The 27,459-nt window shown below is 50.9% G+C and overlaps 1 protein-coding gene across 2 annotated transcripts; it reads right to left on the bottom strand.

Moving 5' to 3' along the window:
- On the bottom strand, positions 1–27,459 carry BPIFB1 (BPI fold containing family B member 1). Of its 2 annotated transcripts, none has more exons than XM_003904852.5 (16): positions 27,094–27,459; positions 24,457–24,612; positions 21,772–21,913; positions 20,681–20,788; positions 19,574–19,723; positions 18,687–18,768; positions 12,692–12,755; positions 10,175–10,260; positions 8,713–8,892; positions 7,706–7,759; positions 7,044–7,202; positions 6,074–6,141; positions 4,888–4,933; positions 3,697–3,760; positions 2,779–2,855; positions 1–164 (listed from the first exon to the last, which is right to left on the bottom strand). In XM_003904852.5, exons 1-16 carry the CDS (start codon positions 27,341–27,343, stop codon positions 105–107), a joined length of 1,746 nt encoding a protein of 581 aa, XP_003904901.2. In that variant the 5' UTR covers positions 27,344–27,459; the 3' UTR covers positions 1–104. The 2 variants fall into 2 exon arrangements, with proteins under 2 accessions (XP_003904901.2, XP_009214587.2); XM_009216323.4 differs by lacking the exon at positions 1–164 and adding an exon at positions 3,091–3,162 and having other exon boundaries at positions 2,778–2,855.

Raw genomic sequence — 27,459 nt, 5'->3', positions numbered from 1 at the left:
TCACAGGCAAGTGTTTATTGATTGCAGAGTGGGATAGTCTGTAGAGCTCACACCCACACTCCCAGCTGGGACCCAGCCTTCCCTGATGGCCGCCATCCAAGTCTTCACTGGGAGACAGCAGAGCTGGGTTTCCATAAGGAGGCTGGGGTAAGCACAAGGCCATCCTGGAATTGGAGGGGAAAAGTCAGAAAACAGGCTTCTTTAACCTCTTGCCTTGTGGTTTATGCTGGTTTTGTCCTCCGTAAGGTGACTGCTGTCACTGGGGGACCATGACCCTGAACCCACAAATACAGAATTCTTGGAAAGGTCAAGGGTGGAGGGTCTGTGTGTGAACATTAATGCCACACTGGGTCCTCATGTCATCTCCATTTTGCAGATGGGGGCACTGAGACTTGAAGGTGGCAATCCCCTTTCAAAAGTCACGCACTCAATAGGTGGCAGAAGTGGGATTTGCACTCATCACCTGCCTTGATCACCCCCTGCTTTGGGCCCCTCCTCTGCATGACCTAATGACAGTAAGGTGCCCATCTCAGTTAGCAGGCATTTACTACACACCTACTGTGTGCAGCCACTGGCCACAACAGAGGACAAAGGAGACAGAAACTCCTGCCTTCCTGGAGTTTCGGCTCTACTCTAGCGGCGGAGAGATGCCCCAGAGCCTGGCACACAGTGACTGTGGGCTGTTCTTTTCAAGAAAGAATAGTATTTGGGAGCGTATTTGGGAGCGAGGGTGACACTGCTATAGTTCCTTTCCCCACCAGCAGATGCCATGGAGAGTCATTTGCTCACCAAGCATTTATTGAACACCTACTGTGTGCCAGGCCATGCCAAGCACTGGGGACAGAGGCATGGACAAGATGGACATGATCCCGGTCTTGAGCTGAGACCATCTGGCCACATGGTGTGTGTGCGTGTGTGTATACGCGTGTGTTGTGTGTGTGTGTGTGTGTGGTGTGTATGTGTATGTGTGTGTATATGTGTATGTGTGTAGTATATGTGTGGTGTGTGTATGTGTGTATATGTGTATGTGTGTATATGTGTATGCATATGTGTATGTGTGCAGTGTATATGTGTGTGTGTATGTACGTGTATAGGTGTATAAAGGTGTGTGTATGTGTGTATGTATGTGTATAGGTATATAAAGGTGTGTGTGTGTATGTGTATGTGTGCAGTGTATATGTGTGTATGTGTGTATGTATGTGTATAGGTGTATAAAGGTGTGTGTGTATGTGTAATGTGTACGTGTGTGTGTATGTGTATAGGTGTGTAAAGGGGTGTGTGTGTCTGTGTGTGTGTATGTGTATAGGTGTGTAAAGGTGTGCATGTGTGTGTATGTGTATGTGTGTGCAAGTGCATCTCAGGCCTATGAGGTACCTGCCCTGGATGCTGCCTCGATCCTGGGCCTCCTTCCTCATCTTTCCTAGGACACCAACAATCCCTACCTCAAGGCCTTTGCACTTGACATCTGATATGGTTTGGATCTGTGTCCCTGCCCAAATCTCATGTAGAACTGTGGCACCTGATGTTGGAGGTGGGGCCTAAGCTGACTGGATCATGGGGCTGGTTTCTCGTGAATGGTTTAGGGCCATCCCCTTGGTGCTGTTCTCGTGATGGTGAGTGTGTTCTCGTGAGATCTGGTTGTTTAAAAGTGTGTAGCGCCTCCCACCCCTTACTCCTGCTTGGGCCATGTGATGTGTGTGCTTGCCCTTCGCCTTCCGCCATGATTGCAAGTTTCCTGAGGCCTCCCCAGAAGCTGAGCAGATGCCAGCATCATGCTTCCTGTACAGCCTGCAGAACTGTGAGCCAATTAAACCTCTTTTCTTTATGAATTACCCAGTCTCAGGTATTTCCTTTCTTTTCTTTTTTTTTTTTTGAGATGGAGTTTCCCTCTTGTTGCCCAGGCTGGTGTGCAATGGCACGATCTCAGCTCACTGCAACCTCTGCCTCCTGGGTTCAAGCAACTCTCCTGCCTCAGCCTCCCAAGTAGCTGGGATTACAGGTGCCTGCCATCATGCCCAGCTAATTTTTGTATTTTTAGTAGAGACTGGGTTTCCCCATGTTGGCCAGGCTGGTCTCTAACGCTTGACCTCAGGCGATCCACCCACCTTGGCCTCCTGAAGTGCTAGAATTACAGGCATGAGCCACTGAGCCTGGCCTCCGGTATTTCCTTATAGCAGTGCGAGAACGGCCTAATACCCTGTCCTTCTGACAGGACACTTCTCCCAGCTACCCACAGGGCTCACCCTTCACTTCCTCAGGCATTGGCTCAAATGTCACCTCCTCAGAGAGGCCCTCCCTGACCACCCCATCTGAAACAGCACCCCTCGCCTGACATCACTCTCTCCTCCTGAACCTGCTTTATTTTTCTTCTCAGCCTTCCTCCACTCAGCCTGATGTCATATCTTTAGATTTATGTATCTGCCTCTTCTGCTAGAAGGTAGGCTTGAAAAAGATGGGAGTGTTTTCCAATTGTTCATTTCAGTGGCCTCAAGCACTCAGAGGCATGCTTTGTGTATGGAAGACCCTCGAAAAATATTTACTGAATGAATGAATGACAAGGAGGTGGAAAAAGTATACTGACCACAGGCTAGGAGGGTCCCATCCTCAGCACAGCCAACCTTCTCACTTGCAGATGAGGAGGTGAGGCCCTGAGAGGGGAAGGGACTTGCCCAGGGTCACCTGCAGGTTGGGATTGGAGTGCAGGCCCCACCTGCCAGACAGGGCTCTCAGCGGCTGTGCCCTCCCTGGGGCACGATGTTTAGGCCCACACCCACTCACCTTGGTCAGTGAGGACTCAGCTGCCTCGAATCCCAAGGCCTTCACCACTGACACTGGGACCCCAGATCTTAATTTGCCTGAAATAACAAACATGGTCAGAAACTGATGGGCCTGGGGTGAGACTGGGCAGCCAGGGGCAGGCTCAGGGTTCCTGAAGGGAAGCCCCGGCCTGGCAGGCCTGATCAGACAGCCCTCTATGCCTCTGTTCGCGTGTTCTCTGGCCCCAGCATCGACCCAGCCTCATCTACCCTCCCTTTGCCTCAGGCACTGGCTTCTGGCTCCTCACAAAATGTAATCCTCGCATTCTCTTACACTCTTGCTCAAGAACCATCAGGGGCTCCCATTATCGCCAGCAGAGGTTTCTATACTTTGAGATTTTCCAGTCTAATAAAATAAAGAAATTAAAAAGATGGAGCTGGTGTAGGTTACAAACTCTTCCCACCCCTCATTCAACCTGGGGCTGAATTAGAGTGTTGGGCACTGACTGTGCCAGACACCTCCCGATTTGTGCCTCTGAAGAAGGTACTTCTGTGTCCCCATTTTACAGATGGAGAAACTGAGGCTCAGAAGGATCGTGCAGCTTGACCAAGGCCAGGCACTAGCAAGACGGGGAACAGGGTCTGCTGAGGCACCTCCAGTTGTCTCTTTCACCTCTCTCGTTGCATTGTCTGCTTACACTTCTGTCTCCTTCCAGCCCTGCAAGGCTGGCCCACTGCTTGGTTCATCTTTACAAGCCCAGCCTCTGGCACTAGCAAAGGAATTGGGCTGAGAAGATTCTTGGGAGGAGGTGGCTTTTGAAGCAGGCTCTGAGGGATGGCCGGGAGATGAATGAAAAGGGCCCCATTCATGGAGATGAGGGCAGGGGAAGTAAAGCCAGGCCCTGGGGAGAGAGGGGGCACAGATGGCAGAGGTACGCACCATTCTGGTTTGGCAGCAGAACGGAGAGGATGATCTCAGTGATGATGTTTTTCAGAACGTCAGGCTGTGAGAGAGAGAATGGGGATTGTCACCCTGGCTGAGAATCCGAAGTCCCCCCCTCATTCTGCGTGGGTATGGCTCCTCCCCACGGGCGAAGGCGGCTGGTGGAGATGTAGGAATTCCAAGTCCCCTGCTGATCAGAGCTGTGGGAGCTCCCAGGGACCAGATGGGCTGGGACGGGCACGAACTCAGCTGCCCCTGGGGCCTGGTAGATGAGGGGATTGGGGTGCATTGGAGGATGCGCCATCCTCTGGGCCCTACCACTCTGTTGCAGCCAAATTTGCCCTGAGGGAATTTTGCCCTGCATTGCCTGAGCTTCTGACTTCTGGAGGGAAGCCTGAAGTCCTGATTTGCATGTGGAACTCTCCCTATTTTAAAATACTAGTTGCCAGGCACGGTGGCTCACGTCTGTAATCCCAGCACTTTGGGAGGCCAAGGTGGGTGGATCATGAGGTCAGGAGATCGAGACCATCCTGACTAACACAGTGAAACCCCGTCTCTACTAAAAATACAAAAAATTAGCCGGGCGTGGTGGCGGGCGCCTGTAGTCGCAGCTGCTTGGGAGGCTGAGGCAGGAGAATTGCTTGAACCCAGGAGGTGGAGGTTGCAGTGAGCCAAGATCACACCACTGCACTCCAGCCTGGGCGATAGAGTGAGACTCCATCTCAAAAAAAAAAAAAAAAAAGTCAAAAACAGTGAAAAACAAGTCATAAAAACCAGAGAACACACGCTGGACTGAGGTCTCCGGTTTGGTCTAACTCCCAGCAGGCAGGGGCTGTCTAGGGCACTGAGGCGTGTCTATGTACGCAGAATGAGACTGTGAGTCAAGGGCACTTGTGTTCTAATTCAGGATCAAAACTTCACTGAAAGAAAGTGTGTATCTGTGAGTGTATTTGTGTGTGCATGTGTGTGTTCTCAGCTGTGTCTGACACACAATGGGTTCTCTGTAAACAGAGAACTGTAAAACAGAAAACTCGAGCCAGGAAGTTGGACTTTGGTGGAGACTGACCAGCACCCCCTGGTGCTTCTGTGGGGACCTTGTTTGAAGCAAGTCCTGGGCAATATCTCTTTTGAGAGTGGAGCGTTCCAGGCCATCCCCTGTGCCCTCAGGCACCACCTGTTAACACTTACTTGGAACCAGCCAATCCCAGAGTTCATCAGCTGGATCCGATCAGAACTGCAATGGAAGATGCCTGTGAGAGCGGCCCCTGGAGTCCCACTCATTCACCATCCACTCATTCAACGGCGATTTACTGAGCACCTGTTGTGTGCCAGGCACAGTGCGGGCTCTAGTGAACCACATAAAGTCCTTGCCTTGTGGAGCTTGCATTCTAACGGCAGGGGTGGGGTGGGGGGCATGGGGGAAGCACAGAAAACAAATAGCAGTCCAATAAGCAGAAAAATCAACCTGAGGGGCCGGGCGCGGTGGCTCAAGCCTGTAATCCCAGCACTCTGGGAGGCCGAGGCGGGCGGATCACGAGGTCAGGAGATGGAGACCATCCTGGCTAACATGGTGAAACCCCATCTCTACTAAAAATGCAAAAAATTAGCCGGGCGTGGCGGCGGGCGCCTGTAGTCCCAGCTACTTGGGAGGCTGAGGCAGGAGAATGGCGTGAACCTGGGAGGCGGAGGTTGCAGTGAGCAGAGATCACGCCACTGCACTCCAGCCTGGGCGACAGAGCGAGACTCCCTGTCAATATCTGATCAGAAAAAAAAAAAAAATCAACCTCAGGAGTCAAGGCTGTGGTGGACAAGGAAGCCCAAACCCCTTCAAAGGGCGCCCCAATTCCTGGCTCCACAGTTTGTTGCTATGTAGGATTGTGGGCAAAGGGCAGCCAGATAGTCTGATTTGATATGTTCACAACTCATTTATATTAAACAGTCCAGCCCTGTGTGGGCTGATCAAAACAGCCCTGGGCCTGACTTGTCCCCAGAGGCTCCAGCTGGCAGTCCCTGCACTCACTCTGGGGTCACAGGGAAGTGGTGAGGTGGGAGAACAGGCAGGGTGCAGGAGGCAGCTGGAGCCCTGCACTTCCGTGCCGGGTGACTGTCACTGCCACGGCCTGGGAGGTGTCCAGAGTGGGCTGCCTGTGGCCAGGGTTTGCCTGTGCTGTGGCTGCTGCAAAGCCTGCCTCATTTTCCTCCCCATTCCCTCACGTGCAGTCCTTGTCAGCAGGAGCATCCGGGAGGGACCTCCCTGCCCGCCCTGGAGCTGCCTTCACCTGACAGCCACACAGTCGGTGTTTAAAGAAACCCATGGTTACTGGGCGGGACTCATTTCCATCAGCAGAATCTTCATGATGATTTGTGTGTTTACCTGATGTTATTCAAGTTGAGTATAAGCTCGTCACCTTTGGTGTAAAACTGAGCTTCCGAGCTGGCTTCCTGCAACAAGAGAAGATCAGGCCCCGTGGCTCTTAATAGGATCCGAGTGTGGAGTTAGGGGTTATGCCGGGAGGCTCTGGGATCTGAATCTCAGTTCCTGGCTCTGTGACCTTGGCAAAGGGTTTGACCTTTCTGGGCCTCACTTTCCTCATCTGTTAAATGAGATAGTACTTGTACCCACTCCCCATTTCACAGATGACAATCTAGGCTTGCTGTAGGGAATGATAATGATGATGATGATGATGATGATGATGATGATGATGATGACGACGACAGCAGCCACTATGCATGGAGCCTGCACTCCCTTACCCTAGTGTGTAGGTGGCCCAGCTCAGGAAGTTTTCGTATTCCATTTTTCTGGACACATTGATTGGCTCAAGAATGGGCAACTGACTCAGGCTCATTCGATGGGAGTCAGCCCTGAGATGCTGGAACTATTGGAAAGATAGATTCTTCCTGCTAGGACTGCCAAGCTGATAGGATAGGAGCCTAATGCAGCCTGGGCACTTCCGTGAGGGAATAGCTTGCCTGAGGAGGAAGGCAGCACGGAGGAAAACAGGGCTGCTAGGTGGAAGAGAGGGGAATGAAGAGGATATTGTTTGAGCACCTGGGTCCAGCTATTCCTGAAGCCAAGAGCATCGAGACTTTTTAGTTACAGGAGCTAATACAATTCCTTTTATGCATATGAGTTGAGTTTCTGCCCAGAGATCCCTGACTAGTAAAGTCACAGGGTTAGAATTGGGCCCACAAAGCTCCTGGCTCTTGGTTCAGAGCTCCCTTTCCCCTGTCCCTGCTGAGTGATGAGAGTGGTGGCAATGTTTAACAAAGCAGGAGGGTGAACAGGAAAAGTGGACAGAAGGATCCCCCTGGCTGCTGCCAACATGGCAGACAGCTGAACTCACGATGCCCAGGGTGAACAAAGGGCGGAGGGCTTCACTGGAGGCAAACACTTCCAGCACGATCAGCTGGGCCACCCTGGCGTGGCCTTGGTCCGTGAAAAACTCGGGAGTGTCCTGAGTTAGGATCTTCACGATCTGGGTAGATCCCAGCTTATCTGCAGCCTGGAAGGAGAGCAGAGCCACAGGTGGCCTCCCAAGTGCCCACCACGGCCCACAGGCCCTGTGTGGCCTGGCCCTGCCTGCCTTCGTGGGCTCCCTGCTCCCTCTCGTGCTCCAGCCACTCTGTCCTTCTTGCAGATCCTTGAATGTTGTGTTGTTCTCCCTACCTGGCAGCCTTTGGTCTCCTGTTCCCTCTGTCTGGAATACCCTTCCCTTCAGGGAGCCCTCCCTGGTGTCCCAGACTATGTCAGGGGCCCAGAGTGTTCTCATGGCCCCTAGAACCTGTCCTGTGTTACTGCACCTGTCATGGAAACACTATCTGTGTGATGATTTGCTTCAGGTCAAACTGGCCTGCTAGACTGAAATCTCTGTGCGGACAGGGATGCGGTTTGAGCGTCCCAGTGCTGGAATGAAATGCTAGTCCCACCAGATTCTCCTCCCCAGAGGCCTGTGTGGAGAATCCATCAGCAAACACCCATCAAGCTGTGGATGGCAAACGCACCAACCTTTTCATTGATCAGTCCGATGCTTGACTTCAGCCGACGGGCTATCTCAGGAAGCTGAGGGTGAGAGGAGCCAGAGAAGGTCAGCTGGAGGGCACAGGGAGGCACATCTCCTGCACCCCACTGCTGGGAGGAAGGTTTCCCAGGACCCCAGAAAAGCTGGGTGGGCCCAGTGACCCAAGCCATGTGTCTGTCATTGGTGGAAAAACAGCCCCTAGGTCAGCTTCTATCGGCCATGGGGTCCTGCTGGGCTGGACTTCTACTGTGGGCTGGTGATGGCTGTGGGGCTGCGGGCAGCTTGCTGATCTCAGAGGACATAGAGAGGTGATTTCATTATCACTACAACCATGAATGGGCTAGTTGGTGACACTCCCTATTTCCTGCCATCCCAGTCCCCCAAGAGCTGGGTTATCAGTTGTCTGTCAGCTGCTCTGAAGTCCTGCCATCCTCCCATAACATTGGACCAACCCTTTCCCCCTCTGGACCTCAATTTCCCCATCAGTCACCCGGGGGGAGGTGGCACAACATAGTTGACTGGTGGTGGTTATCTGCTGTGCCCTGTTAATAAGGATTCCAAGGTTGTGTCAGCATCCAGACTCAGTAGGAAGGACAGCCCTGATCGATTAGTGATGTCTGTCATGAGTGCCATAGTGGTGAGCAGTGGCACAGTCGCCATCCCTGGACTACTCACTATCTGAGATGTATTTATCAGCCCTGGACTACTGCGTATCTCAGATGCCTTTTGATTCCACATGACTGTGGTTTGGTAGAGGAAACAGGTGCATCAGATTCCAGAGGGCAGAACCATGACGGGCTGGATGTTACAGGGAGGATTTTCGGTTTAGAGCTATGTCAGAGGCAGGGTCTGTTAGGGGAGGGAGTGAGCTCTCCATTACTGGAAGGATTTAAACTGAACCTGATGGGGGATTCCTGCTTAGGGGCACCCTGTGCAGGAAATTCCTATGATGCAGCCTGGGCGGCCCTATTCTCTGTCTTGTGCTGAGGCTTACCACAGAGTCCAACAGGACTATGAATTCTTCTGGAGGGAGCATAGCAGCCACTGCAGCTTTCACCACATCCTGACTCACAATGAAGCTGAATGGGGTGTTGTCCAGGGAGGGCACTGCCAGCGAAGCTGCAGAGTTATTGAACCACTTGGTCACCTTTCCCTGTGAGTCCAACAACTTGGCCTGAGGAGACAGAGCAGGGAGTGGCCTGAGAATTTTAATTCTGCAGCTTACCGAGTAACAACCTAGAAGGAAATGACACCGTTTAGCCTGTTTCCTTTTTTTGCATGTGTTGCCAGGAAGCTTAGCCTGGAACTCAGGTGCCTGGCAACATCTACTCCATCTTTGCCCCTCGGATAATCTCTGACTTTTATTTTTTATACTAGACATCTTAGTTTTTTTCCCATGCTTCAACTTCTCAGATACCTCCAACCCTTTGGATGGAGGGAAAACTAAAAACTGCAACAAAATGGAAGAAACTATTTGATGCTGCGGTTTTCCAAAGGATCCACAGAAACTAGTCCAGGGGCCAGGCGTGGTGGCTCATGCTTGTAATCTTAGCACTTTGGGAGGCCGAAGTGGGAGGATCATTTGAGCCCAGGAGTAGGAGACCAGCCTGGGCAACATGGTGGAACCCCATCTCTACAAAAAACACAAAAAATTAGCTGGGCGTGGTGGCAAGTGCCTACAGTCCCAGCTACTCAGGAGGCTGAGGTGAGAGGATTGCTTGAGCCCAGGAGGTCAAGGCTGCAGTGAGCTGTGATGGCACCACTGCACTCCAGCCTGGGTGACAGAGTGAGACTCAGTCTCAAAAAAACAAAACAAAACAAACCTGGTCTGGGATTTATGCTACCAGGATGGTCTGGCCCTTCGGGGCATCCAGCCACAGCATGGCTGTGCAGCCCCACACGGGACAGGGAGCTGACTGTTACTGGGCGCTTCCCGTCTGCCAGGCATGGTGTGGTCTCATTTCATCCTCTCCTCAGTGGCCATTATTGCTGACATTTTGCAGACAAGGAAACTGAGGCTCAGGGAGGTGAAGGAACTTGCCCAAAGTCACACAGCCAGGGAGTCACAGAGCTGGGAGAGAAACTTAGGTCTGTGTTTCTTGGTCCTTGGCTTTTGTTTCAAGGTTGTCAGAGGTTTGAGGATTGGCAGGGACTTGCCTGAGAGAAAGGCTGAGGACCCAGTGTCCCCACTCGGGCCCCTGAGTGGGGAAACGGGGTGAGGGCAGATCTCCCGGGTGGAGGTTCTTTGGCTTTGGGGCTCTGCTGGGTGGCTTTTTTCCCTTAGCATGGCTTGCATGGGATGTATTCAGCCGGCAGTGATTTTTCTAGATCAGCCCGCGTGTCCTAACGGTGACCAGGATTTTCTCTCCTAATACAGGCCCATGCTATCTGACTCCTGGTGGTCAGAGAAGGGCAGTGATGTCCCCGCTTCACCCTCAAGGTCGTGGGACACTCACCCCCAGGTAGAGCTGAATGGTGTCGCCCTTGATGGCAGGAGACAGAAGGTCAAACTCCAGACGGTCAGTGCTGAGGGAAATGGGCACTGCTCGGGGACAAGAAGAAAGTTCTGTGAGGATGGAGGGCAGTACTGGAGGGGGAAATTGGGGGGCTGCTTCCAGGTGGGGCTGTACTGTTGCATGGGGGGCAGGTAGGGAGGAGCAGGTAATAATGATGTTGATAATATGATGCAAACAGTGATGACATTGACTGACATTTATCGAGCATCCACCAAGTGCCAGGCCTCTGCATGTCAGCTGGTTCATCTGCATGATAAGCTTAGGAAGTAGGTCTTATTATTACCCCCTTTTACAGATGCGGAAACCAAGGCTGAGGAAAGTGAAATGACCTGTTTAAAGCCATACTGCGGGAGCGTGTGAACCCAGTCGGTTTTATGCCAAAGTCCCGGATTGGAACGAAATTGAACTATTGTTTGTAACTCCACCGCCCCTACCAGACTAAAAGCCGCGTCCCCGCACGCAGGAGGTTCTGGGTCTGGACACCCTATGAGCACCTGGATCTCAAGGAAGCTTAGGCTGGAAGTCAGAGGCCTGGTAACATCCACTCCGAAATCCAACTGGCTCCTCTGCTCCCCCGAAGATCTCGTGTTCGCGTCAGAATTCCCCACTTGGCCGCCAGGTGGCGGTGGCGAGTCACCTGCCCCGGTGTATGGCCGAGGACGGCGAGTGCTGGAGGAGCCAGGGACCCGCCGCCTCCTGCTCCAGGGAGAGCTCCGGGCCCGTCCTCAGGACAGCGGAGGAGCCAGCTGGACTTCGGTTTGAGCCCCAGCGACCTTGGTTGGTCTCTTCTTGCCTCTGAAACTGTTTCCTCGTCTTAAAATGAGGGTATAGTGCCCGCCAGGGCAGCACATGTACTAAAATCGGAAGGACACAGAGAAGATGAGCATGACTCCTGTAAAAATTATTTTTAAAAAAGAAAAAAGGAAAGAAACGGCGGTAGAATAGTAATTCCTGCCTCATGTATAGAAGCGGCACCTAGTAACGGCTCAATCTGAATGACACCCTCTCGGAACTCGAGTCTTCCCCTATCACCAACTGCCTTGTGAGCTTGGACAGTGACTTAATTGCTGGGAGACTGTTTAATCACAGTGAAGGCGGGTCATGACTGCTACCTCGTGGAGTTGTCTGAGGAGTCAGTGAGACGTGCCTACAAAACACCCAGCGGGTGGGCGTGGCCCATGGCAGATGCCCTGTGGTGCTCAGTGCACGCTCCTCTCCCTTCTCCTCTCTGGTCGCCCTTGGAATGAGCCTCTTCTGATCCCAAACAGCAGTCGGTAGACTTTTATTCTTTCCTGCCAGTTTCCACTCGGGGGGCCTGAGCAAGACAGAGTTCTGATGTGGGGACAGGAGCCTGCATCCTCCCATATCTGCTACGCTGGGGGAGGGAGAAATGACTTCTTTCCATCTTCGCCCTTTGAATCATCTCTGATTTTTATTTTTTAAACCAGATATCTCAGTTTTTTTTTTTTTTTTTTTTTTTTTTTTTTTTTTTTTTTTTTTGAGACGGAGTCTCGCGCTGTGTCACCCAGGCTGGAGTGCAGTGGCGCGATCTCGGCTCACTGCAAGCTCCGCCTCCCAGGTTCATGCCATTCTCCTGCCTCAGCCTCCGAGTAGCTGGGACTACAGGCGCCCGCCACCACGCCCGGCTAGTTTTTTGTATTTTTAGTAGAGATGGGGTTTCACCATGTTAGCCCGGATGGTCTCGATCTCCTGACCTCGTGATCCACCCGCCTCGGCCTCCCAAAGTGCTGGGATTACAGGCTTGAGCCACCGCGCCCGGCCCAGATATCTCAGTTTTTAACCCATGCTTTAACTTCTCAGATGCCTCAAACCCTTTGGATGGAGGGAAAATTTAAAACTGCAACGAGATGGATAGAAGTATTATTTGATGCTGCAGTTTTCCAAAGGATCTGTAAAAACTAGTCCGGGGTTGCGTGTGATGGCTCATGCTTGTAGTCTTAGCATCTTCTGTCTGTCCATCCATCCATCCATCCATCTGTCCATCCATCTATTTAGCATGCATTTGTAAGCGCTTCTCTGTGCCAGGAGGAACACCTGCTATGTGCCCGGAACTTTCTTTTGGACTTTCATTCCTCACTAACAATCCTATGATGTAGGGATGGTTAAGCCTCATTTTATGGATGAGAAAACAGAGGATGAAGAGGTAAAGTAGCTTTCCTAAAGTCATGGAGCCAGTCAGGGGCAGAGCTGGGAATTGAACTTGGGGCATCCGCTGGCCTGACAATCGCACACATAGTAGGAGCTCATGAAGTCCTAGTCATGGCGAACTTCTGTCTGCGCATCTTGGGCAGGGATCAACTGGTGCTTGTCTCACCTGCTGCTGGGCCTGAGTGGCAGCTCAGGCCCGGCTTGAGGAGGCCTTCCCTTGGTGGAGTCAGGGTCTGGAGGCCAGCTCCATAGTAAAGGAAAAAGTGGGAGAGAGAGCAGAGCACCTACCTTTCACCAGCTGCAGGAGGTCTGCATACATGCCATTGAAGGAAGCCTCGATCACGGGACACAGCTGCAACAGCATAAGCGAGGGGTTCCATCAGGGAGGGGCCAGAATGCGGCCCCACAGGAACCTGTGCCCGGCCCACCTGGCCTGAGTCCTCCTGCTGTGCCCACGGCCAACCAGTTTCCATCCATGGGTTGAGGACTCATTCGTACGTTCACCCCAGCCTACAGGGCCAGCTGGGACCTTTTACAGTGGTTCGTCCCTTGCCCTGTGCCCAGGGTGAGCTTGGCCTGCCAGAAGCCCTCCCTCTCTGACTCCTTGTCTTGCTCACAAGAGTCTGTGTTTTCCATGAGAGTGAAATGGAGGCTGGGTGCAATGGCTCATGCCTGTAATCCCAGCACTTTGGGGGGCCAAGGTGGGTGGATCGCTTGAGGGCAGGAGTTTGAGACCAGCCTGGCCAACATGGTGAAACCTCATTTCTACTAATGATACAAAAAGCCAGGCATGGTGATGCACTCCTGTAATCCCAGCTACTTGGTTGGCTGAAGCACGAGAATTGCTTGAACCTGGGAGGTGGAGGTTGCAGTGAGCTGGGAACGCGTCACTGTACTCCAGCCTGGGTGACAGAGCAAAACTCTGCTTTAAAAGAAAAAAAAAAAAGAGTCAAATGGAGAATTTGTTTATTCGTACAGCAAGTTGCTACTGAGTTCTTTCCACATGTCAAACTCTAGAACAGAGGCCAGCAAGGCAGACCTGACCAGACTCCTGGGCAATCTCTTTGTGTCCTTTCCTTTGTGGCTTTCTAGTCCAACACATCCCTTTGCTCACCGGGCACTTCTTGTCCTAAAATTGCCAGCAGTCTTCAACAGGGGGTGATTTTGTCCCCAAGGAGACATTTGGAAATTTCTAGAGACATTTTTAGTTGTCACAACTTGGAAGGGATGAGGGTGTTACTGGCATCTAGTGGGTGGAGGCCAGGGATGCAGCTAAACATCCTACTGTGCACAGGACAGCCCTGACAAAGAATTCTCCAGCCCAAAATGTCAGTAGTGCCAAGGTTGAGAAACTCTGACCTCACCTAACCCTGACCTGAGCTGTTCTGCTTAGGGAGAAGGTCAAACATTTGACTCACTTTTCAGGGCAGTGCTCTAAGATTATTGAGGACATTTTTTGTCTTGTTGACCACCCCTTAATACTCTCGAGGAATGACAATGCATTTGAGAAATGTTAACTTCTATGAATAACCGTTCCCTGCTCCTGGCTGCATTGCCAATCTGGAGCCCAGAGACAATGGAAGACTCTCGGCTCAGAGACTCCCAGAAGGCACTGCCAGCGGAGCCCGTTTCTCACTGGAAAGGTTTCCTGGGGAACCTCTGCATTTTATCCCACAATTCCCCATCCTTCATTTCTATCAGCAGGTCTCAACCCTGGCTACACAGTAGAGTCCTCTGGGATACTAGGACCCACCCAGACCAGTTACTTCCGAATCTGGGGTAGGGGTAGGGCCTAGCCATTAGTATTTTTTAAAGGCTTCTGAGGTTGTGATGGCTCTGATGTACAACCAGGGTTGAGATCCATGGATTTACACTGAAAAAGATTTCAACATTTTCCCTCCCTCCCTCCCTTCCTTCCTTCCTTCCTTTCCTTCCTTCCCTTCTTTCTTTCCTTCCTTCCTTCCCTTCTTTCCTTCCTTCCTTTCCTTCCTTCCTTTCCTTCCTTCCTTCCCTTCTTTCTTTCCTTCCTTCCTTCCCTTCTTTCTTTCCTTCCTTCCCTCTTTCTCCTTCCTTCATTCCCTTCTTTCTTTCCTTCCTTCCTTCCCTTTCTCCTTCCTTCTTTCCTTCCTTCCTTCCTTTCCTTCCTTTCTTCCCTTCTTTCTTTCCTTCCTTCCCTTCTTTCTTTCCTTCCTTCCCTCTTTCTCCTTCCTTCCTTCCCTTCTTTCTTTCCTTCCTTCCTTCCTTCCTTCCTTCCTTCCTTCCTTCCTTCCTTTCCTCCCTCCCTTCTTCCCTTCCTCCCTTCCTCCTTTCCTTCCTTCTTTCTTTCTTTCTTTCTTTGAGTCTCACTCCGTCACCCAGGCTGGAGTGCAGTGGCGCAATCTCGGCTCACTGCAACCTCCACCTCCTGGGTTCAAGCGATTCTCCTGCCTCATCCTCCCCAATTCTCCTGCCTCATCCTCCTGAGTAACTGAGATTACAGGTGCCCACCACCATGTCCAGCTAATTTTTGTATTTTTAGTAAAGATGGGGTTTCACCATGTTGGCCAGGCTGGTCTCGAGCTCCTGATCTCAGGTGATCCTCCTGCCTTGGCCTCCCAAAGTGCTGGGATTACAGGAGTGAGCCACCAGGACCAGCCTAGCCAGATTTTTTTCATGCATCTTATGGAACACTCACAATTATATAAAGCAAGTCATTACATCATCCCCATTTTATTTATTTATTTTTAATTACTATTATTATTTTTTGAGATAGAGTTTCTCTCTGTCGCCCAGGCTGGAGTGCAGTGGCGTTATCTCAGCTCACTGCAACCTCTGCCTCCTGGGTTCAAGTGATTCTTCTGCCTCAGCCTCCCAAGTAGTTGAATTACAGGCACACACCACCGTGCCCAGCTAATTTTTGTATTTTCAGTAGAAATGGGGTTTCGCCATGTTGGCCAGGCTGGTCTCAAATTCCTGACCTCAGTTGATCTACTGGCCTTGGCCTCCCAAAGTGCTGGGATTACAGATGTGAGCCACTGCGTCTGGTCTCAACATTTTCTAAATGAGACGCTCACCTCTCAAACGTACTATGCCTTTTCTCTTCATGCCAAATAAAATATTCCTAAGACCATCATATCAAATCCAGTGAGTGCAGTGAATTTGCTGATGATAAATGGGATGCCGGCTTTCTCACTCTGTTCTTCCTGCTGAGCTTTTCACCATTAAAGACAGATACTGTGCAAGGAGCATTGTATAATTCTAAGTTTTTGTCATCTTTTCTAGTGGAAAAAAAAAAAAATATATATATATATATATATATTTTTTTTTGAGACGGAGTCTCGCTCTGTCGCCCAGGCTGGAGTGCAGTGGCCGGATCTCGGCTCACTGCAAGCTCCACCTCCCGGGTTTACGCCATTCTCCTGCCTCAGACTCCCGAGTAGCTGGGACTACAGGCACCCGCCACCTCGCCCGGCTAGTTTTTTGTATTTTTTAGTAGAGACGGGGTTTCACCGTGTTAGCCAGGATGGTCTCGATCTCCTGACCTCGTGATCCGCCCGTCTCGGCCTCCCAAAGTGCTGGGATAACAGGCTTGAGCCACCGCGCCCGGCCGGAAAATATATTTTTAACTATTAAAGTGTGATGCCAAATAAAATATGATTTTGCTGGAGGCTGGGAAGAAAATTTACAGCTGGGTCCTACTTTATGAAATTCCCACCTTAAAACAGATAAATAACATTATTCGAAGAAAAAAACAAAATTTTCTTTCTTACATAAGAAAATTCCAATTTTATGAAATTTTTCACTTTTGGATTCCCTTTAAAAAACTCCCTGGATATGTACCTTTGCTAACAGGTCGGAGTCTCAACATTCTAACTCTAACAAGCTATTGTCTTGCACTCTGATATCACACAATTCATTATATTCATTGTTCATTATATTCATTATATCACACAATTCATTAATTCATTATATTCACTTCCTCCCTTCTTATCTCTTCTCTCTCTGTCTCTCCCCATTCTCTTCCAAAAAAGTACTGGAGAAAGGTAGCTTGAATTGGGCTGAATCAACATTGCTTCTGAAATTAACCTTTTAAGATCTTATTTGAGCTTTTAGTTTTTGATTATTCACCTATTTTTCCCTGGCCTCTTTAATATGTAGATATTTCGACTATTAAAATAATAGATCTTCCTTTGACTATACATGCTACTCTTAAGCTTTGGTAGTGCAGAAGCAGAAGTTGAAAATCATAACTCCAGCTTAATAGAGAAACAAACATAATCGTATATTGTACAGTTGATGTATATTTCACAAAATGGAGATTAAATGATTTACTGTATTTTTCTTGAAGGTAAGGACATGGAAACCAATTTGGAGAAAAATAAAAATCTCCATTTTTTTAAAGTACTCTTAATAAAATCACATTGTTTGTATAAAGCATTGTGTTATTTGTTTAGTTTTTGAGACAGGGTCTTGCTGTGTTGCCCAGGCTGGAGTGCAGTGGCACAATTGTGACTCACTGCAGCCTCAACCTCCTAGGCTCAAGTGATCCTCCTGCCTCAGCCCCTCGAGTAGCTGGGACCACAGGGACACACCATCATGCCCAGCTATTCTAATGTTTTATTTTTTGTAGAGATGGGGTTTCTCTATGTTTTCCAGGCAAGTCTCAAACTCCTGGGCTCAAGTGATCCTCCTGCCTCGACCTCCCCAAGTGCTGAGATTACAGGCGTAAGCCTCTGGCCCTGGCCTAAAATACTGTTTTAAATATTGCTACTGTCATTTTAAAGAACTCTTAATAAAATCACATTATTTTAAAAAGGATTTCCTGGAATGTTTTTGTAAATTATTAAATACAATGTACCTATTTGATAATTACAAGTATTGTATAATGACTTCAAAACATAGATCTGATTTAAAGGCTGACACCAAGAACAGCCTCTTAAAAATACTAGTGCATGTGGATGGAGGTGGGAAGGCAATCTGCAAAAGATCAAAGTGCTCCTGGATGAAAGTAAAAGGATTATAGATATTTTTTCACCAATTTTTTTTTAGTTATTGCATCATCTTTTCAAAGAAAAAAGTCGCCAGGCACTGTGGCTCATGCCTATAATCCCAGCACTTTGGGAAGCTGAGGCAGGCTGATCACCTGAGGTCAGGAGTTTGAGACCAGCCTGGCCAACATGGCGAAAACGCTATCTTTACTAAAAATATAAAAATTAGCCATGCCTGGTGGTGCTCGTCTGTAATCCCAGCCACTTGGGAGGCTGAGGCATGAGAATTGCTTGAACCCAGGAGGCGGAGTTTGCAGTGAGCTGAGATGGCGCCACTGGACTCCCACCTGGGCAACAGAGCAAGAGCCTGTCTCAGAACAAACAAACAAAAACAAAAATCAAACAAAAAAGTCTTATTACAAGAAATATTAGCTATTTGACAAGGTGTTTTGACCCTAGATGGGGTGGCCCATTGTTAGGATCACATCTTGGAATTTACAGTGGAAATCACTGGTCAATGTGGATGAATTCAATTTACAAAGTTTTAGTATACCTGTGACAAATAGGGGCAACTATCACCTGTGTTTACTGACTCAGAAAAAAAATCCAAAAGGACCTGGTGGGTGGTGCAGCCCTGAAGACCATAGCCAGATTGATGTGTGACTGTGCCATGCTAGAGCCAGCTCGTACTAGCTTTTGAGAACCAACTGTTAAATTTTCACAAATTTCTGAGCTGGGTGCTAAGCCCAGACATTGTTACAAATTAAATATATAAACACAATTAAATAAATTATGTTAAAACAAATTTAATAAAGCTTAAAATGCATTGCTTCCTAATTATTTTGCTGTGTTTTACTACTATCTATTACTCCTGAGGTCATGTTTATGTATCTGTTTAGTGGAAATATACGGTCGTGTGCTATTGTACATCTTTTGCCAACTCTGTTCAGTGACATCACACTGGTCGCCTAAAATTGGCCCCGAAGGAAGTATTTCCACCAGGGAAATCCGCAAAAGCTACAAATCAGGGTTGCCTTCCCTCAACAACCCCTCCAGAGACAACTATTAAAAATTTATCAGCACGTCACTGTTCAAGGGCTCCTGGCTGATTTTTAGCAGTCCCATGACCTTGACCTCAACTGTCTGCCTGGGTCAATGGCCCACCCCACTCCATGACTCTGCTATCCTGCCCCGGGTAATTCTTTCAGCAAAGCCCATCCAAGGAGACTCCCGTCAATTAGCACCAGCTTGCAGTTCCACCCAAGCCCTACAGGGGCGCAATGTCCACAGGCCAGAGAGGCCCTGATTCCACTCACCTGGTTTTTCACTAGATTCGGCAGGGCTGGCACCAGGAGGTTCATGACCTCCTTAGCTAAGGCGTTCACCAGGAAGGAGAACCTTTCAGGGAAGACAGCATGAGAGACATTAGGAAGGTGAGAGATGATCACCCCCTCCCCTATTTTACAGAGGGAGAAGCTGAGTCAAGGTGAGGAAGGAACCTGCCCAAGGTCACAGGACGTGTTAGAGATGGGGCTGGGCTGGGAGTAGCCCCTGAGCCAGGTGTAGGCAGCAGCAAAGAGTTATCAGAAAGCAGCGGCTGGGTGTTGTCATTGGAACTGTATGCTGGGTACTGGGATAATGGGAGCTGGCATTGCTCCCTGTCCTTCTGCTAAGAAGGGAAGGGGGGGTGCCATGTTTTTGGGCACCACCATGCCTGTGCACTGTTCTGAGTGCTTGATAGCTGTTGCCTGATCAGTTTTCTCACCACTGCCTGGAAGGTGTCATTACCTGCACTTTACAGGTGAGCAAAGTGAGACACAGGGCGGCCACTTGGCCACCATCACCCGGAGAGCAAATGAAGAGAATGCGTTGGCCAGACCCAACGACTTTGTTTTTGCCCCTGGCTCCACCTACACCTGCCCTGGGTGTTTGGAGTGGCTTCTAGGCCTCCACCTTCAAAGATTTGCCCCACCTTCTGGTGTCATGCCTGAAACCCACCATTGTTGCTTCCGACCTTGAGGTCCTGAACTTCCCTTGGCATCACAGATTCCTTGGAAGGAGCCCCAGATCAGGAATCAGGAGAGGATAAGCCCCTTTCTTTCTCTAGGCCTCAGTGTTCTCCATTTGTAAAATGGGGGAAGTCCACCGCCTGGCGTTCCTTCCAGGCAGAATGGGAGCCCGGGTGGCGGCCAGCAACACTCACTTATGCAGCAGTTGGACGCGCAGGCTCTCATCGCTGGTGGCACAGTCACTGAGGACCAGGCGGGTGGGGCCACTTGCACTGGTGTCCATGCGGACGATGGCTTGGGCCTCAGTCTCCATGTGGAATTCCACGATGGTCTTGACCAGGGGCCTGGCGGGTGGAGGCACCTGACCATGTGAGCACCAGGCAAGCTCGGGCTGGAGCACCCCTGCCATCCATCTCTGTCTTCCAGTCCTCACCTCCTTTCTCAGTCTCCTTTGCTGGTTTCTCCTCATCTCTACCCAGCTTCACCCCAGCATGTCCCAGGCTCAGTTTTCAGATTCCTCATTGGTTGAAACCTCTTTCATCTGCTGACAACATCCAAACATACCCCCAGCCCCCTACTCCGATGTCTCATGGGCTTCTCAAGTTTAGCGCATGCAACACTGGACTGGCTCTTCCCCAGACCTGCTCCTCTCATGGCCTTGCCTGTCTTGGTTACTGACCAGTCCATCCTGCCAGTGGTGTAGGCAGAACTCTTGGGGTCATCCTTGACTTCCCTCTCTCTCCCCCCGCATACACACACATACTCAGTTTCCCGGGATATCCTGGTGTCTCCACCTACCTCCAAAACATATCTAGAATCCAATCAACTTCTCAGCACCTCCCTGCCCCAAACCCTGGTCTAAGCCATCATTGTCTCTCCTGAATTGTTGCAGTAGCTTTGGGATAGCCTTCCTGTCTCCACTCTTGCCCCCAGAAAGTCTTTTTTCCCCACAGCAGCCAGGAGTCTTTAAAAATGTTAAAGCACAGCACATCCCTCCTCTGCTCAGAATCCTCCCTGCCTCCCGTCTTACTGAGCAAAAGCCAAGTCCTTATCTTCTCCCAAGAGGCCTTGCATGATCTGGCCTCGGCTGCCTGCTGGCCTCATCTCCCACCATGCCCCCTCTCTCTTTCCCCTGTCTTTGCCTTTATTTGAGCAAGGCAAGTACACTGCTGCCACAGGGCCTCTGCACTTGCTCTTCTCTCTGCTCGGAGCTCTCTTTTCCAGACATCTGCATGGTGGGGGAGGGGGAACGAGCAGATGAGCCTATCAATCCTACTGTACTTGATGGAGGGGTCACTCACGTGTTGAATCCGGCCACCATGTCCAGGGGGATCTTGACTAGCAGCTCCTTGTCATTGGCCGAGGGCTTCACCTGCAGCTGGAGGATGCTAGCTGTGGTGACCTTGAGCCTGGATGGGGTTTAGGAGAGATCAGAATCATGCCTCCCACTCATTGTTCCCAAACTCACTCCCTCTCTATCTTTCCTGGCTTCCTGGGGTGCCTAGACAGCAGCGAGACCCTAGTCCCTGCCCACTGACTCCTCTCCAGATGGTCTTGCCTCCATCCCTCCCCTCCAGTCCTGCTCACAATGCTATCGTGGTGCCTTCTCTTCTAGGTGGTGACTCCCAGCTCCTTGAGCTGACTCATAAGACCCTCTGTGACCTGACCCTGCTGATCCCTTACTCCTAGCCTTGAGGTTTGAGCTCTAGCCATTCTGACTGACTGTCACTTCTTGCCTTTTCCCAGGCTGATTTCTCTACCTGGATGCCATTTGCTGCTTGCCTCCTGGTGAGTGTTGAGTCATCGGCTCAACTGTCACTTCCAGTGAGAAACATCACCTCATCCCTTCCCTGTGCCACCCCAGACAACCTTGCTCTGGTTTTTTTTTTTTTTTTTTTTTGAGACAGAGTCTCGCTCTTGTCGCCCAGGCTGGAGTGCAATGGTGCCATCTTGACTCACTGCAACTTCCACTTCCCAGGGTCAAGCGATTGTTCTGCCTCAACCTCCTGAGTAGCCAGGATTACAGGCTTCTGCCACCATGTCTGGCTAATTTTTGTATTTTTAGTAGAGATGGGGTTTTGCCACATTGGCCAGGCTGGTCTCGAACTCCTAACCTCAGGTGATCTGCCCACCTTGGCCTCCCAAAGTGCTGGCATTATAGGCTTGAGCCACCGTCCCTGGCTTTGCTCTGGGGTTGTTGTATTAGGGGTTCCTGCATCACTGTCTTATGGTTCTTGTTAACTATTCTGGGAGCTGCTTGAAGGAGGGGCTTTGTTTGATCTATTCTTTGTGATCTGACACAGGTCGATGCTTGCAGACTGGTTGACTGAGCATGCAGAGTGTGTCCCAGGCAGAAAGGGGCTAGCTCCTGGTGTGGTCCCGCTCCACTCACCAGATGACGTACTTCAGGACGGTGTTCACCACGCTGCCCAGCACAGGGATGCCTCCGGCTGGCTGTTCCCGTATGGTACTGAGCAGCGGCAGCTGCTGCAGGATGCTGGTGGCGTTGTGGGCTTTCAGCTCCTGTGTCAGCTCTGGAGGCAGACCTCAGAGATTAGGGCTCAGGAGGAGGGGCAAAGAGGAAGGCTTGGTGAGGGCTCCAGGCTGGGGAGGGGTATCACTCGAGGCTGCCTGAGGTAAGGCGAGGGTGTAGCCATCTCTACTATGGTAGAGGTCAGGACCAGCCTGCCAGTCCCCACCGTGTAGATGTAGCCTTGAGGACAGTAGCCCAGATGGGTCATTTTCACATCAGGAGTGAGGCTGGGACCATTCACACCCCTGAGCATTGCCAGCCTCTGTGGGGATTGTTGGCCACTACACCCAGCACCTGGACCTGCACTCATCCCCTTAGCCAGTTGCAAGCACTTCTAGAGCCAAGAGGCAGAGAACCCTCAAAACCCTGTTTGGGGCTGTTTTGCTGCCAAAGCACACTTGTTAACAATTGTCTGGCATTCATATCCTATAGATATGTGGTCCAAAAAGCCTCAGGTGCTGAGCAGAGGAAGGAGGAGCCAGGACAGAGGCATAGGGGTTCAGGAGCCCTGGGTTCTTATCCCAGCCAACTTTTTGTGAGCAGCTGGAGCCCATCTGGCTCCTCTGCAGAGCAGGTCAGAAGTGCTGGAGAGCTGATGCCCCAGGAGGAGACTTCAGCCAGTGATTGGTGAGAGTTGGTGTATCAATACCTCAGCTCCCTCACCCCTTAGGCAGGATGGCTCAGATGTGTGTCCCTCATTGTGTATCAGAGCTCCTGTGTTATAGCCTCTCAGCTGCAAATCCACCCACTTTGCCTGCTCTGTGATAATGGAACTGGGCCCTGTGAATATTTCTTTTTTGCCATTTGGCACAGTGTTAAGCCCTTTCAGTGGAGACTCTGGAGGGGCATGGGGGAGGAAGGGGATTCCCTTCATGGCCCTGGTGTGCTCCTCTTGCCAGGTTCCTATGGTGTCATTGCCCAGTGGCTTTTGCTGAGTGACTTCTGCAGGCACCCTGGCTAGCTTCTAGGCGGTTCCCCAGAGATAGCTTCCCTGTGAGTTAACAGCAGCCCCCTTCCTCCAGGGGCAGCTTCCCAGAGACTTTTATCAGCTCCCTGGCAGATAGTTTTCCACCCACTAGCCTCAGTTTGCCAACTGTGGACCAGCTCTGGGACAAGGCAGCAAACTTCACCACCGCACAGTGGACTTTAACCACACCCTCTACAATGAGGGCTGGGGAGGACTCTCTACCTCTGAGCTTGCTCTGTCCTTGGCTAGCCCCTCCATCCCTAGGTTATCCTTTAGAGCTCTCTTTTCCCTCTTAGCCAATTCCCCATTCCTCCAATCCCCTGATAATACTTCTTTACATTAAACTTACCTGTTGGGATTACTGTGTGGTTTCTCTCTTGTGATTGGCCCTAACAGATGCAGTTGCTAGGCAGGACTGAGCTCCATTCACCACAGTGGTAACTGGCTTGGACATGCACCCCTCATGGGATGCCTTCCCTTCCCTGCCTTGCCTCCCCACACTCCTGTAGGTGTTTCTGGGATCACCTTCAAAACCAACCACTTGTACACAACTCCTTTCAGGAGCGCCTAAAGCATGGTTGTTCCTCTCTAAGTTCCTTCTGGCTGAAATTCCACACGCTTGAGCTTCACGGTGTGGATCCGGGCCACCTCTGCTTCCCTCCAACCTCTCAGAGCTCTCTGCTTCCTGTCCTTACTTGGGAATCCATCCTCTGGCTACGGAGCCTGTTGGTCCCACAGGACCTGCCCCTGCCCCTCTGGCCATGACCCAGGTCCCTAGTCCCCCAAATGCAGGGGTCTGGTCCTCTAAGTGCTCAGGTGGCCTCCAGAGCTGACAGGTGACAGATGAGACTTTAGAGCAGTGGTTCTGCACTGGGATGATTTTGTCCCCTAAGAGACATTTGTCAATGTCTGGAGACCTTTTTGGTTGTCACAGTTGGGTGAGGGATGCTGTTAAACATCCTAAAGTGACCAGGACACCCCCCATAATAAATAGTTGTTTGGCCCACAGCGTCAGAAGTGCTGAGGTTGAGAAGCATGGCCATAGCATTCATAAAGCTCTAGTCAATTCCAGTGACCCAGTGAGGAAAGCCCTCTTATTTGTGTTCCGTGGAGGAAGCTGAGACTCAGGGACTGGCCCAGTGCTCCAGAGCTGGAGAGTGATACACTGTGCCTGGGACCCAGGCTGCCACACTTGCAGTCAAGGGTCTCTGCTCTGGGGAGGAGGAGCACACTGGGTCTAACTAAGAGGGGGTGCTCTGACGATGAGATTTTAGGTGAGGAAAGTGGGAGAGGCAGCTGCATCACTGCACACAGTGGCCGCACGCCCCTTCTGCAGGCTGTGGAAACTCAGGGTTTTTGGAATTGTGGAATTTAAGAAGGGGTTCTTGGAATCGTGGACTCTTGAGATCACAGACTCTCCAGACCTTTAAAACTCACCACTCATGTTCACCCACGTCCTGGGATCTCAGCCATGCCTTGCACACCCCCCGTGATGAGGAACTCTCTCCCTCCTTTGGGAAGCGGCCCCACCTACGCTCTTGTGTTTTGGCAGCCAGGTCCAGAGGGACAAAACTTACTTTCTTTGATGACTTTTGGTCCGAGGATGAGAACTGCAGTGGGGCTGAGGGTGGCTTGGATCAAGGTGGTTGCCAGCAAACCACAGAGAAGGGTGAAGGTCCACGGGCCGGCCATCTTCCCGGGTGTCAGAGAGCAGCAAGTGCTGGATGCCAGACCTGGGGTGAGCACAGAGGACTGTGAGGCAGAGAGGCCAAGGGCAGGCCCATGATGCCCAGTGACCAGGGGCACGGTGTCCAGGAGAGGCTGTTTAGTGCAGTGTTTAACTGCCTGGGCTAGTTGTGCGGACTTAGGCAATCAACATAACCTCTTTGTGCCTCAGTTTTCTTATCGGAAAAATGGGGATAATGACCCCAACTTCACAGAGTTGAGGGATTAAATGAGTTAATATCTGGAAATCATTTAGCACAGTGTCTTTCACATGGTAAGCACTTGGAATGTATTAGCCATTTTCTTACAGAAAATCCAGCAACAATACTGAGAACAAAGAAATTCTGCTTCCTGTGTCCACCACACCTCAGTCTGACACTTAAAACCCTTTATGGTTCACCCTCCGCTGACCTCACCTCCTGCTTTCTCTCCTGTTGTTCTAGCAAGTTCCAAGCAGTTGGAAGGTCTCAGAACATACTCTGCTCTCTCCTGCGTCTGTGCCTTTGCTCTTGCTGTTCCTTGCTTCCTGGAATGCTTTTCTCCTCCCATATCTCCCTGATGAACTCCTATTCATCCTTTGAAACCCTGCCAAGATTTTTCACTTTCCCTATAAAGCTTCCCCTGTCCTGCAGACAGGGACCCTGGACTACACTTGGAGAAATGAAATGTTGTCCTGGGGTCCAGGACATGAAGGTTGGAGGCAGGAAGGCAATGAGGAGCCAGGTAGGACTCAAAGTTGTGAAAAAGCTGTTTGCTTAATCTGCAATACTAAGGGGGTTGGAGAGGGACTGGATGGCTTCTTGGAGCCAGGGAAAGAAAGTCAGAGAGAGAGAGAGACAGAGAGAGAGAGAGAGAGAGAGAGAGAGAGAGAGAAAGGGCCCTGTAGCTCATGCCAGGGAGAGGAGCTTGGGGGTATTCTGGCCCCTTGGCTGCTCTGTCCCCTCCCTCCACAGGGGTGGGGCATCAACACCTGTAACCCAGTCCCAAGTTCTCCAGCTTGCACCCTGGCTCTGCCTGCCAGCCCCCCATGGAAGCGCCTGCCCCTGTGGACTGTCTGCTTGGAGGGAGGGGAGACACTGCAGAGATATGAAGCCCTCGCTTGGTTTAGCATGTGGGTTTCTCGTTGCCAAAGACAAATGTGGCATCCGGATGACATGTGTCTCCTGTGCCCTGGAGCAGTGTGAGCTCTTCTGAGACCCTTGCAATAATGATTCAGCTTCTGCCTCCCTGACCAAGCTGTGAGCTCTGGGAGGGAGGCCTGGGTCTGCCTGCTCCCTGCTGTGCCTCTGGCATCCAGTATAGCGTTCGTCATAGAGCAGGTGCTTAATAAATGGCTGCTGAATAAATACATAGCCTCTGGAAGTCCCGAAAGAATTGGAAATCTGAGCCTGCTAAGCTGAAAAGGTTAGTGTTAGGAGGCCTGAGGGTGGAGAGGAAAATATTATTGGCTTGGCAGCCAGACGAGCTCTAGTTGGAGGCCGGCCTCTACCACTTGCTCTGTGATCTTCGACAAGTGACTTACCCTTTCTGAGCTTCCGTTTTCCCATCTGTAAAATGGGGAATAATTACAGTACTTATGTCACATGCTTTTTGGGAAGATTAAATGAGACAATCTATTTGTGGCCTGGCATGGCCAAGTGTTCAGTAAATAGTAGCTTCCACGATGATTATGACAGGTATTATTACTAATGTTGGAGTCAGAAGGAGACGTCTTACAGCCAAAGCCAGAAGACAGAGCTGAACCCCCGCATCCAGGCGCCCCTGTGGCCCCACTCCATATTTTTCTCGCAAATACCTTGACTCTGTCTGTCCTGCATTATCTGTACACACTGCTCAGTCCTCTTTGGATCAGAGGAACCCAGGGACCCACGAGGATGGTAGCATCCCCGTTTCCCTCCTGTGGAAAAGCCTCTCCTCCCCCAGATCCAGGCACCACACACGCCCCTGTCATATGGCACCTGCTCTCCCGGCCTTTGCTTCTGTTGTTCCCCTTCGTGGACTATCTCACTCTCTTCCTTTGCCCAATCACCTTCTACTCGGCTTTGCAACCAACACATCACCTCTTCCAGGAACCCTTCTTTGACTGTCCTCCACTCCCATGTCGCTGGGTCTTCCTTGGGCACCACATTGTCCTACACTGAGAGTTCTTTGAGGGACAGAGTCTGCGTCTCATGCTTCTTTTGTCCCAGCACCACCACAGCACAGCTGGGCACAGAGCAACAGGTATGTGCAGAGTGGGTTTATGTCACTAGGACGAGATCAGGAAAAGACTCAGCCAGCCCCATCCCTTTGTCACTGCCCTTTGGTCCTCTGGGCGAGGGAGCTGGGCATCTCTCTACACCCGGCCCTGACCCTCAGCAGATCCTGACTCACCGAGGGCCCTTCACTGAGGGCGAGCCTCCCCTGTGCTCCTGACCTGACCCCAACAGGTATCTCTAGCTCAGAACCTTCCTGGCAACTTCGGCTTTCAACCCCTTCCCTACTGTTACCTGGGCACGCTGGAGTCCTCGGCCCGCTCCTCTCCTCTCCCAGGACTTGGGTCTGGAAGTCCAGCCTTATATCCTGCACACCCCAGCACAGGCTTTGTCTTTGGGCAGAGGCCTCAGACCGGGCCAAGGTCTCCAAGGTAAATATTTGTGGCTTCTGGTGAACCACAGCCCCGCCCGGAGGCAGCCTTGGGACTCCAGCTTCCTGAGGTTTGGAGAAAGGAAGGTCCAGGCTGAGAGAAGCACAGTGCATAGAGCAGAATAAGCACTTCGTAAATGTGAGTGGCCATTGCTGTTAATATTATTACTGCTTATAACAGGATGAGCCTTTGTAGAGGGATTACAACAATTGTTTAGTCCAGATAATCA

The sequence above is a fragment of the Papio anubis genome, chromosome 16 (genome assembly GCF_008728515.1).
Source record: "Papio anubis isolate 15944 chromosome 16, Panubis1.0, whole genome shotgun sequence".
Classification (NCBI taxonomy): domain Eukaryota; kingdom Metazoa; phylum Chordata; class Mammalia; order Primates; family Cercopithecidae; genus Papio; species Papio anubis.
This window is presented reverse-complemented; position numbering and strand designations above follow the sequence as displayed.